At 43.1% G+C, this 12,837-nt stretch overlaps 1 protein-coding gene across 2 annotated transcripts in view; it reads left to right on the plus strand.

Annotated features, from left to right (window-relative positions):
• The first annotated feature begins 249 nt into the window (after positions 1-249).
• The window catches only part of LOC115083850 (oocyte zinc finger protein XlCOF6-like), a 47,245-nt gene continuing 34,657 nt past the window's right edge, over positions 250-12,837 (plus strand). For both annotated transcript variants that reach the window (XM_029587885.1, XM_029587884.1), the window contains exons 1-3: positions 250-447; positions 780-906; positions 2,287-2,406. In XM_029587885.1, coding sequence (XP_029443745.1) covers positions 424-447; positions 780-906; positions 2,287-2,406 — 271 coding nt within the window. In that variant the 5' untranslated portion in view covers positions 250-423. The remainder of the gene's footprint in view (positions 448-779; positions 907-2,286; positions 2,407-12,837) is intronic.

Consider the following 12,837-nt stretch of genomic DNA (forward strand, 5'->3'; position numbering starts at 1 on the left):
TTTGAGCTCTTCTGCTGGAAAAGCTTGAGGCAAATAAATGACAACGTATGATGCTAATGTAAGTAAGGGTCAATACTAAAGGAGGGGGAGCAGTGTGTGATTCAGTAATCTTATCTGAAAGCCCAGAGAGAAACACGTGCTAATGAATATTCATAAAGAACGAGGAAAAGACGGCACCCTATAGAGACAGTACTTAGTGTAAAGTCTTTCCCCCTTCTGCGTGATGTCATCAAGCTGCGCCCAGCAGGAAGAGGATCTGCCATGTGCTGTAGACTTAAGAGCGACCTATAAGGAAAACTAGACTCTTCGTCTGCTTCTTTAGCAGCCCTCGAGCTGCACTGCAAAAGGCAAACATTCAGCTCTTCCCCAGCCTGAGAAAGAGCTCCTAATTCGTTTCTAATCCTGAAAGCAGCAAAGAGGAAAATGCCTGCAGGAGCTTCTACTCAGGTAGGAGTTGCATCCAGCTTACTGCCTGCTCTGCACAAACACTGCTGAATCAGACCTGGTTTTAATAGGACACTAAGCAGACCTGGGTTACAGAAAAGGCACTTACTGAGTGTAAGGAGAGAGATCAATAGTTCAACAAAGTGGGATTTTATGTCCCAGGCTCTGTGTATAACTGGTTTCTTATTCATAAAATCCTGCTCTGGAGCTGTTATGTGATTGTCACTTAGTTACACTCTGAAAACTCCCCCCTGCTCTGCTGAACCCCAGCAGTGGGGGTCTCTCCATGGATGTGATGCAGAAGTTGCTGAGTGTGTTTCTGGTTTGTGTTTCAGGTCCCAGTAACCTTTGAGGACATCGCTGTGTATTTCTCCCGGGAGGAGTGGGAGGATTTAGATGAAGGGCAGAAGGAGCTTTACAGAGAAGTGATAAAGGAGAATTATCAGATGCTCAGCTCCCTGGGTAAGGGACAATTTTAAATATGAGTGCCTCAAACATGCTGCTTCGCCCTATAGTTTTGCTCAGATATTTCTTTTCTTTTTTTTAATTATATGATTTGTTTGTTATTTTAAACATACTGTATACATGAATAAAGAGACAAGAAAAGTTTAGTATTGCATGAGAAAATAACAGAGAAAATAATGAAGGAATTCCAATTCAAGTCCACATTAAATTGGAGCAAAAATAAAAAGAAAACAAGAAAGCTAAATTTAATGTGTAGGGATTTGTAGCTGTTGGGTTCGTTATTTTCTCCCAGTGGGATGTATATTGGTGTTCTAGGATATTGCATCTGGGAGGTCGGACAGGCCTGGTGTCTGGCCGACCGAAGTAATATGGTGCCAGGCACACTTTCAAGCAGGCCAAAGGGAGTTAAAATGGTGGGTGGGAGAGATTAGGGGAGGGGGAGGCTGGGACCATTTGAGGAGGGGGGAGGGGGAGGTGTGCCTGACCTGATCTGTCAGTTTGTAGATAGCCAAGTTTAATTTTAAATTTTGAAAAGGCAGAGCCTATTGGCTTTTAGGGTGCTAGGGCTATAGGGAATAGGAGTAGTTAGGGGTGTTTCTTGGCAGCCACGGCCCAATTCTTCAGTTGCACCTTGCTGCCATGGTCGCTTCCCTCCCTCCCTCTCTGATGGAGAGAAGCTATGAATGCTTGGGGGCAGTTTGAGAAGTAGATAATGTTGAGGGAGCTGAGGATGGATGGTATTGTATACTGCAGGTTGTGGTTTGCTGCTTTGTTGCACAATGCAGTTGGCTGTAAGCCGCAGCACTCAGCCTGTAAGAGAGGGAAGCCTCTATCATTGCTCTACAGTGACACCTAGTGCCTAGACTCTGAGATCACATTTGGATATGCCAAGGAGAGCATGTGTGTAGGATCCTTGGCACAAGATGGTTGCTGTGAGGATGGAAGTTTAAGGAAGATGAAAAGTGCCAGGCTTTTAGGATTACCTCAATAAACAGGGCATGAGATCTATTAACGTTCAATAGATGAAGAGCATGCAAATAGATTTCATGCATATTCATTGTGGAAATCCTGAAAACCTGATTGGGTTGTGGCCCTCTAGGACTGAATTTGGGGACCTCTGATTATCCTAAATAAAGGATAATGAGGCTCATGTATATTATGAGGCTGATAATATATTGCGCTATTCGTAGTGGGGACTGAAGAGATGAACAGAGGGGTGTATGGTATATTTCTGAGACATTCAGGGCCTTAAGTAATTGAGGGTTTGGATATTTTTCTTCACTTTGGCAGATCAATATCTTTATGCTGAAAAGTTTTCTACTCTGGAGGCATCGCACCCAGAGTGATGAGAAATCTAATTCATTGTTCTTATCCCAGGAACAGGCTCTCTGACTGTCACCCCTGATATTATATCCCACATTGAACGAGGGGAAGAGCCGTACATCAGGGATGAGCCGGGATCAGAGGAAAGAGAAACTGGGAGAAGCAGCTGCTCAGGTGAGTGCAGGAATAAGAGGGACCGGGGTAAAACTGCTGAGAGGAAGAGTGGAAGGAGCAGCTGGGAAGTGCAGAGACCTCGTCACAAGCTCCTCTGGAGAGCTCTTTAATCACTCACAGGGTTTCTGTTACAGGCAGCAGTCCTAGACAGAGCTTCTTTACTGGTGCACTGTGGGAAAGTCCTGTGTGCCACAGTAGGTGCAGCCCTAGCTCAGTGCTCTCCTCCCCCATTCCCCTAGCAGGAGGAGAGCAGCACTTCATACCCCATTTGCCACCTCCTCTGATTTCTTTCTTTGTTTGAATGCATGAGGACCCATGAGACTTATGGAAGCCACCATTTCTGGGCATTGAAACATAAGAGTAAAGCCTGTAGAGAAGGAAGCAGAAGTGGCACAAAGTGCTGATCTCCTCATGCTGGCTGGGGAGGAGTGGGACATAATAAAGGATCACTCAGGGAGTGGGGGAAGAGGGATAGCAGTGATGAGAGGAGAAATTGTTGCCTATGTAGTACAGAAAAATAAATATAGAGATGCCAAAATATTAATATTGAACAATAAGTGAAGCTAATTCAAAGATGTCAGCAAATAAACATCTGTGTAGTGTAAGGAAGAGCTTAAACCATCTTTTACATCAAAGAGCTGTACATTTCATTTACATAATTAGAACAAAAATGTTTAGATGTCATATACACCAATCCTTGTTTTCAGATTTTCTAGATGAACCATCACTGAAACTTTATAAGCTTAGCTGAATCTCGGGAGTGGACGTTTAGTGTGGCTGATCCACGTCTCTGGAATTTTCTTCCCAGTGAGCTGAAGTTAGAGACCTGACTTGTCTATCTGCTTACCCAAGACTTCTACAGCTAATACGAATGTGAGCAGGAACAGCTGTTAGTCAGCAACAAGCGAACCTTTAGGCATTGGTGCTAGATCTCTGTTAGAGCCCTGAGCAGTGTACCAGTGCATGAGCTATGGCGAGTAACCGCCCTAGAATTCTGTGCATCGGTTATCACTATTATACGCTATGCTTTAGTGTTTGTTTGTTTTGTTTTTTTTTCGTCAATAAGTAGGCTGAATTAGCCGTGCTGTCTTGGGTGACTTCATCCGGCGCCCCACCTGGAGCTCTCCAAGAATTCAGCGCTTTGCTGCGCCTGTGCGGCAGTTCCCGTGCGACAGCATGCCACGTCGCTCCTCTGTTTCATTTTTTCCGTGCTTTGCACGGAGATGTTGAAAACACCCCTCCACTTTTTCTCCTCCGTGATTAGAGGTTTTCTTTTGCGCATTCGATACCCAAACAGCACTTTTTTTTTAGTTCTAAAGAATGTCAAAAAAGCCTGAATTTAAGTACTTTCAGTACAGACATATTATGTCCATCACTGACAGTCGCAACTACTGCTACCTTTACCTGGGCCCGGTCCACGACCAGGCTTCATTCCGTGCTTGCGGGAGCATGCCGCCCAGAGCTCAGCACCTAAGGAGCAATGGAGATTGCAGCGTTGAGGGAGAAAGGTGGAGACTCCACTGCATCGGTGAGTTATGCTCCGTCTCTGAGGCATTCCACTCAGTCTCCACCGGGCCCGAAAAAATGCCCATTGGGACCCATTCAAGAGGGCAGCATCCATGGAGCCAGTGTTGGAGGATAAGGCTTCGAGCCACCATAAGGCCGTCTTCCTTGCTAGGATAAGTGAAGCCTCGGGGGATCAGGGCACTAAGGCACCAAAAGACCCCCAAACCAAGACCTTCCAAGAGGGCCCGACCGTTCCGACAGTCTCAACCTGTGCCATTTCATGGGGCTTCGTCGGCATTGGCGCACGACGCATCCTGAAGTGTTGAGGGCAAGGATGTATCGCGTCATGCCCATGATGCGAAGCGGGTAGGAGTGGTTCTATCATGAGGCAGGGTGAGGCGGCGGCCTCAGGCAGCAGAATTTTGAAGTGGCAAAAAAAGTGCTTCCCCCCCCCCCCCAAAACATCTCTACCGCAGCCGCCGCCTCACCCTGCTTCCAGAGTCAAACATCGGATCGAGTAGGGATAAACCAAACCCCTGCCCGATCCGCAAAGTGGTAGCACACGTCCCAAACCCCGGGCAGCAGGAGTCGCGTTCATCCCGATGTCATCTCCTGCTGTTGGAGGCCAGTCTCGCACAGTCTGTGTGTGTGTGTTTTGGGAGGGGGGGGGTGCGTGTGTGAGAGAGATTAAAGTCTGTGCAGCCTCCTCCAATCTACAACAATCTCAGGTGAACTGGAAATCTAAAGCTCCCAGGTATGGAGAGTGGGAGGTTTTTTTGTTTTTGTTTTTTTTTTATTCTTGTTAGTTTTAATTATTGGATGTGATGTATCTGCTCTTTTGAAATATTTTATTAGTGTTTGGTAATATTTTACAAATCTTTATATGTGTTTTTAATTGGCTGACTTTATCAGCACATTTGACACTCTTTTTTTTTTTTATTGGTACGTTTAATGTTTTATGTTTCTTGATTGTGTTTGTATTGTTTTCCGAGAGTTATCTCCTTGTAGAATGGGCGGAAATACATCTACTATCCTTACGATCTTGCCAACTGTTGTCCACTAGCCTCTTTAACATCACTAGCCAAAATAATTGAATCTGTAGTGCTCCACCAGTTAACCAAATAAATTGATGTCAATAACATCTAACATCCAGATCAGCATGGGTTCCGTAAAGGACATGGTATGGAATCCCCGCCTCTCTTCCTTTGACTCTATAATTCATGGTTTCGACCCAAATGCAGATTACATCATCATTTTTCTTGACATTTCGGCTGCTTTCGACACTTTAGATCACAACATTCTATGCGCTAACCTTCAACGTATTGGCATCAACGGTACCATAATCAACTGGTTTAAATCCTTTATATCTGACAGAACGCAACAAATCAGTATAGGACAATATCATTCCTTTTGGAACCACACTGATGCTGGTGTTCTGGAAGGATCCGCTTTGTCTGCCATCCTATTCAATATTTACATGTTACCTCTCTGCCACCTCCTGTCTGGTCTCAATATTAAATTCAAACATATGCTGATGACATCAAATTCATTTTTATCTTACGATACTTCCTGGAGTAATACATTTTCACTATTAAGTCTTTATCTAAATACAATAAAAATCTGGATGTCACCCGGCCTATCCCAGTTGGAGGACGGGTCACCCGCAACCTTATCCGGCAGCTCCCCGGACCTGAGCAATTCTGGGACTGCGTTCTCCCCCCGGGAGAGGGCAGTTCAGTGGCCCCTACCCCAGTTCCTCTTGGAATAAATATGGACCGGGCGGCCTTCTCTTGGTTAGAATTTTTTCAGGGCCTCCAAACCTTTGGATTTTATTGCCAGAAACAGGAGACTTTCCCATGGAAATCAGATTGTTGTGGGCTGAAAGTTATGCTTAATATCGATAAGCTAACAAGAGAAAAATCTTTTTATTCAAAAGTAGGATATCCCAGGAGAGCGCAGTGCAATTACCCACACGGCATAATCAGGAGCAGTCTCAGAGATTGTTATTGATATGATAGGTTAAATAGGTTACCTCTTCTAAAAAGCTCTATGAAGCAGCAAATTTGCCATGTAATGAAGCCAGCTTTTTATAAGCTCACGATGGTTCGACCAATAAGAGTGTTCTTGCCTCTATTATTCTTTAGGATGGTGGTACAAGCCCTGGTACCCGGCCATTTAAATTATTCTAGTTCACTCTGTATTGGGCTTTCAGATAGGTTGATGCGTGTGATGCAGTCAAAAAAAAGGTTTGGACTGGGTTCAAAAAGGTTTGGATAAGTTCTTGGAGGAGAAGTCCATTAATGGCTGTTAATCAAGTTTACTTAGGGAATAGCCACTGCTATTAATTGTATCAGTAGCATGGGATCTTCTTAGTGTTTGGGTAATTGCCAGGTTCTTGTGGCCTGGTTTGGCCTCTGTTGGAAACAGGATGCTGGACTTGATGGACCCTTGGTCTGACCCAGCATAGCAATTTCTTATGTTCTTATGTACAGAATTTGGCTGCCCGAGTTATAAAGGGGATTTCAAAAAGAGGTCATATATCCCTGGTTCTTAGAGCGTTACACTGGCTCCCAGTTAATTGGAGAGGCAGATTCAGGTTGCTAACTATCGTTTTTAAACTTATGCATAATCTTTCCCCTTGTATATTACAAGACTTTATTGTGTGCTATACTCCTGCGCTTGCTCTGAGATCTGAGAATTTGCAGTTGTTAGATGTTCCCCCAGTTAAATACTTGATGATTTACCAATTTTTTTACTGTTACATTTTTAATGTATGGACCAAAGCAGTCATACTCTGTACTTAATTGTTAATGAGCCAATAAAAATACTTAAATATAAAAAAAAAAAATGTAAATGGGTCAAAACCGGAGGGCGTGTTTTCTCTGTTGTTGCACCAAATGAGTGGAATAGACTTCCAGAGCAAGTGAGACAGTTAACAGGATTTTAAAGTTTTTAGAAAGGCATTGAAGGCAGTAATTTTTAAGACGGTATTTTTTGAGGCAGCATTTGGGTGAAGTGGGATGACTCATTTTTAAAATGTTTTAAAAAGACAATACATGTCGGTGATGTTTTTAACTTGTTTGTATGTTTGTCTTTTAGTTTTATGATTGTTATATTGTACTCCGTGTTGAACTTTTTTATGGAGGTTGTGGAATAAAAGTATTTTAAATAAATTAAATAAATTTTACACACCAGTGAGTTAGCTGCTTATTTAACATAACATTTCTCTTAACTGGTTAATGCACATTTCTTATCTGTAATATGCAAAGTATCTTCTTGTAAGATGAGCTGGTGCTAGGATGACTGACAAGCGCTGACCTTCGGCACAGTTCTGCACAGTTTTTCTATCTACAGTCTTAACATTTCACGGTGAACTGCAGCTCTGGTCTGAGACGATTGAGTCGATGTGGAAGGAGATGGCAGAAGCTGTAGACGGAATAAATGCTCCATCTTTTCTTGTTGGCCTTTCTTCCCTTCGCGGTCATTTCGGCACACTTGGGACAGGTTATTACATCGTGTGTTTGACCTAAACAAAGGACACACTCGAGGTGTGGATCTGTAATGGACATTGTCCGATTACAGTTGGGACATTTTTTAAAATCCCGTAGCCATATTTTTTCGCCGACAGGCGTCAATGAAAATGAGAGAAATGCGAGAGAAAAATATTTTACTCCAAAGAGTAAAAAAGAGACTAAATTTACTCACCAGCCGGTGGTAACACGAGAGACCCCGATATGGGAGAGAATAAATGCTTTTTAAATCTGATTTTTAGTCTGACAAACTGTGAGAGAACTCACACAGGCTCCTGCTCCGCGATGCCAACAGCGCGGAAAAACGAAGATTGAGGGGAGACCCCTGTGGCAGAGAATATCATGGCATGCTGGGCATGCTCAGTGGGCTCAGAGTGCCAGTCAAAAGTTTCTAGAAACTTTGACAAAGTTTTTCCGCAATAGGGCTCCATCAATGATGACACCCATATGTGAGGACTATCATCCTGCTTGTCCTGGGATAAAATATATTATGTAATGTATAAGATAATATTGTTATTGTTCCTGGATTATTGCATTTTGTTTAAATGTTATAACTCAATAAATAATAAATTACAAAAAAAAAAGCAAAACAGGTTGCAGATGATCGTGTGATATTTGTTATATTGTCTTCATGTATTACCTATCTAAATCTTAGATCTTTAGTAAGCAATTTCATATTTGATGCACCAGTTATAGTTTTATTGTTCTATGCACCCCTTGTTCTAATGTAAACCGGCATGATGTGATCTGTTCATGAATGCCGGTATAGAAAAAACCTAAATAAATAAAAAAAATAAAATATGTATTGGAACAGATCATTTTATTCGAGATATGTTAATCACTGCTTATGAATGCTAACTACGTAAATCGTCAAGATTTCTTGATTAATAATTATGAATGTTATTTCTGTAAACCATTGTGATCATTATATGGAACAATGGTATATAAAATGTCTAAATAAATACCTATGTTCTTACTTGAGTTCAGTGTTTCTTGTTGGTTGAGTACAATTATGGTTGCCTGTTTTTTGTTTTTTTTAATTTAAGGTTTTTTATTAAATTTTGTAATAAGTATACAGAAAGTTTCTTTATGCAAACCAAACATGATACAAACAGAGTATAAATCTTCCCCCCCCCCCCTGGAAACCCTCCCTAATCCCTCATGGTGGAGTTTCAGCTAAACATGCTTATAGTCCATCTGAATTACGCCTGAAAATTAAAATAAGAGCCATTATACAAAATAAAACACATGTCCTGAAGTCCAAAGTACATAATTAAAAACTTGAACAAAACTTTGCCTGTCATAATATTTAGTAGAGCATAAAAGGTCCCCCATATTCCCAGTCAGTAGCTCGAAAAAACGTCTTACTCGGTTTATAGGTGAGTTATATAATCTGCGAAAGGTTTCCAAATTTTCAGAAAAGAAGGCTTTCGATGATATTTGGTAGCGGTTAGAGAAGCCAACCGATGATAAGAATGTAATTTATCTTTAACTTCCGATAACCGGGGTAGTTGGTCGGATTTCCAGCGGCTGGCAATGAGACTGCGAGCAGCATTGAAAAGTTGGGGGCAGAATCGCTGCTGCGCAGGAGTTATATTAACAGGATAAGCCTGTAGCAGCGCTATAGCGGCAGTGGGTGACACTGCAGTGTTTAAGAGCTCGCTAAGCCACGTAAAGAGTGTCCCCCAGAATGGAAGATGTTTAGGGCCATCCCACCAAATATGGAAATAAGTACCCCGGGCCCCACATTTACACCAGCACGCATCGGGTACTTGGGGGTAGATCCTATGCAATTTATCCGGCGTAAGGTACCATCTGTAAATCATTTTGTAACAGTTCTCTTATAGCTGGGCAGAGCACCGTCCGGCATTACACATAATCTCACCCCACATTTTTGTGCCAAGAGGTCTACCCAGATCAGTCTCCCATTGGGCAATAAAATGGCAAGTTTCCAACTCTGCCGGGAAGAATATTTGGTAGATTTTGGAGATAGATCCCTTTATGGTGTCGCTATTTGGAAAAAAAAGGATTCCAGTAAAGACCTACCTGGACTAAGTAAGCCAGGTCTTTGCAGGGATCATATGAAATGAGCTACCTGTCTATAGGCCAAAATGTCTCGATCATCAAAATGCTAAATGTCAGACATCTCTGCCAGGGAGAGAAGATCACCCTGGGACATCATGCAGCCAATTGTATTAATCCCCTTCTCTGGCCAGGACTGAAGTTGCTGAATTTGATAGCCAATAGGCAATTGTCCATTATGCAAAAGGGAAGTTTGGTAAAAAAAAACTTGTAATCCCCCACTAATCGCTTCTGGTTCTGCTGCCATATTCGCAAGGTAACTTCCAAGGACCAGGAAATATCCTTGGCAGGGCGCCATGTATTGCGTGGCTGCCACGGTAGAGCTGTTATCCCCATGGGACCCAATAGGTCTTGCTCGATTTGTACTCGTATGAGAGCTCGTAGTTGAGAGGAAATATAATACCACGCAATTTGTGTCACTTCCAGTCCCCCTTGTAATCGGGGCAAATATAGTACTGTGCGTGCTAGTCTAGGGGGCGCCGCCACCATATAAAATCAAAAATCATTTTTTGCCAGCTGCGAAGGATTGGTGCAGGGATGTACACTGGCAGGGATGCAAAGAGAGAGAATAATTTCGGCAAAACATTCATTTTGACAATGGCAATTCTTCCAAGCTAAGAGAAGGCACCCCGATATTGGAGTGGTTTACAGGCCTCCAAACCAAAAGGAAGAGCTGGACAGAGATCTGGTTAAAGACATCCATAAGATAGGTAAGAAGGGAGAAGTGGTGATCGTGGTTGACTTTAATATGCCAGATGTAGACTGGAAAATCCCATCTGCAGAAACTAAAAATAGTAGAGCGATAGTGGATGCCATGCAAGTATCTTTGTTCAAACAAATGGTGTTGGAACCCACGAGAGAAGGAGCTATACTCGACTTAGTGCTCACTAATGCAGATAATGTCTCAGATGTCCAGGTGGGCGCCCACCTCAGCAGCAGTGATCATCAAACGGTATGGTTTAATATCACTAAAATAATAGGGAAAAGAACCACAAAGACCCGAGTTTTACAGTTCAAAAACACAGACTTTGAGGAAATGGGGAACTACCTGGAGGAAGAACTTAAAGGATGGGAGAACGAGAGAGATGTGGATCAGCAATGGACCAATCTAAAAGGAGCAATCACCAAGGCAACTGCTCTATATGTTAGAAATGTAAAGAAAAGCAAAAGAAAACTGAAACCTATCTGGTTCTCAATGGAGGTGGCTGACAAAATTAAAGCTAAAAGAACAGCATTCAAGAAATATAAAGGATCCCAAAGGGAGGAGCACAAAGAAGAATATTTGTATCAACTGAGGGAGACAAAGAAATTAATCAAGTTGGCAAAGAGTCAAGCGGAAGAGAGGATTGCCAAGGAGATAAAAAATGGTGACAAAACATTTTTCAGATACATCAGCGAAAAGAGAAAGGTCCAAAGTGGTATAGTGAAATTGAAAGGTGGTAATGATCAATGTGTAGAGAGAGACGAAGAAATGGCAGAAATATTAAACGAATACTTCAGCTCTGTGTTCACTAAAGAAGACCCTGGAGAAGGACCATCTCTAAACAACAAGAAACTGGAGGGAAGGGGAATAGATGAAAATCCTTTTACAGTAGAAAATGTGTGGGAAGAACTAAAGAACCTGAAAGTGGACAAAGCCATGGGGCCTGATGGGATTCATCCAAGGATATTGAGGGAGCTCAGAGATGTTCTGGCGGGTCCGCTGTGTGACCTGTTCAATAGATCCCTAGAAACGGGAGTGGTGCCGAGTGATTGGAGAAGAGCGGTGGTGGTCCCGCTTCACAAGAGTGGGAACAGGGAAGAGGCAGGCAACTACAGACCGGTTAGCCTCACTTCGGTGGTGGGAAAAGTAATGGAGTCACTGCTGAAAGAGAGAATAGTGAACTATCTACAGTCTGGAGAATTGATGGACCAGAGGCAGCATGGATTCACCAGGGGAAGATCCTGTCAGACAAATTTGATTGACTTTTTTGACTGGGTAACCAAGGAATTGGATCAAGGAAGAGCACTAGATGTCATCTACTTGGATTTCAGCAAAGCTTTTGATACGGTTCCGCACAGGAGACTGGTGAATAAAACGAGAAGCTTGGGAGTGAGTGCCGAGGTGGTGACCTGGATTGCAAATTGGTTGACGGAGAGAAAACAATGTGTGATGGTAAATGGAGCCTTCTCTGAAGAGAGAGCGGTTTTAAGTGGTGTGCCGCAAGGATCGGTGTTGGGACCGGTCCTGTTCAATATCTTTGTGAGCGACATTGCGGACGGGATAGAAGGTAAGGTTTGTCTTTTTGCGGATGACACTAAGATCTGCAACAGAGTGGACACGCCGGAAGGAGTGGAGAGAATGAGACGGGATCTAAGGAAACTGGAAGAGTGGTCGAAGATATGGCAGCTGAGATTCAATGCCAAGAAGTGCAAAGTCATGCATATGGGGAGTGGAAATCCGAATGAACTGTACTCGATGGGGGGGGAAAGGCTGATGTGCACGGAGCAGGAGAGGGACCTTGGGGTGATAGTGTGTAATGATGTGAAGACAGCAAAACAATGCGACAAGGCGATAGCAAAAGCCAGAAGAATGCTGGGCTGCATAGAGAGAGGAATATCGAGTAAGAAAAGGGAAGTGATTATTCCCTTGTACAGGTCCTTGGTGAGGCCTCACCTGGAGTACTGAGTTCAGTTCTGGAGACCGTATCTACAAAAAGACAAAGACAAGATGGAAGCGGTACAGAGAAGGGCGACCAGGAAGGTGGAGGATCTTCATAGGATGACGTACGAGGAGAGATTGAAGAATCTAAATATGTACACCCTGGAGGAGAGGAGGAGCAGAGGTGATATGATACAGACTTTCAGATACTTGAAAGGTTTTAATGATCCAAAAACAACGACAAACCTCTTCCGTAGGAAAATAATCAGCAGAACCAGGGGTCATGATTTGAGGCTCCAGGGAGGAAGATTCAGAACCAATGTCAGGAAGTATTTCTTCACGGAGAGGGTGGTGGATGCCTGGAATGCCCTTCCGGAGGAAGTGGTGAAGACCAGAACTGTGAAAGACTTCAAAGGGGCGTGGGATAAACACTGCGGATCCATAAAGTCAAGAGGCCGCCAATGAAGAGTGGGTGACTCGCCAGAATGATGGCTATTGACACAATACCCTTATTAAATAAACATACACATGCTTACTGTGACTCCTACAACGCTCTAAGCTTCAACAGCAAGAGGTAATGGAAAAAAGGATTTGCACTCACAAAGAGGGGAGTAGCTGGCTTGTTACGGCGGTTACTACCCCAAACCAAATATGCCTGATACTTCACTTTCA

The sequence above is a fragment of the Rhinatrema bivittatum genome, chromosome 2 (assembly GCF_901001135.1).
Source record: "Rhinatrema bivittatum chromosome 2, aRhiBiv1.1, whole genome shotgun sequence".
NCBI classification, from domain to species: domain Eukaryota; kingdom Metazoa; phylum Chordata; class Amphibia; order Gymnophiona; family Rhinatrematidae; genus Rhinatrema; species Rhinatrema bivittatum.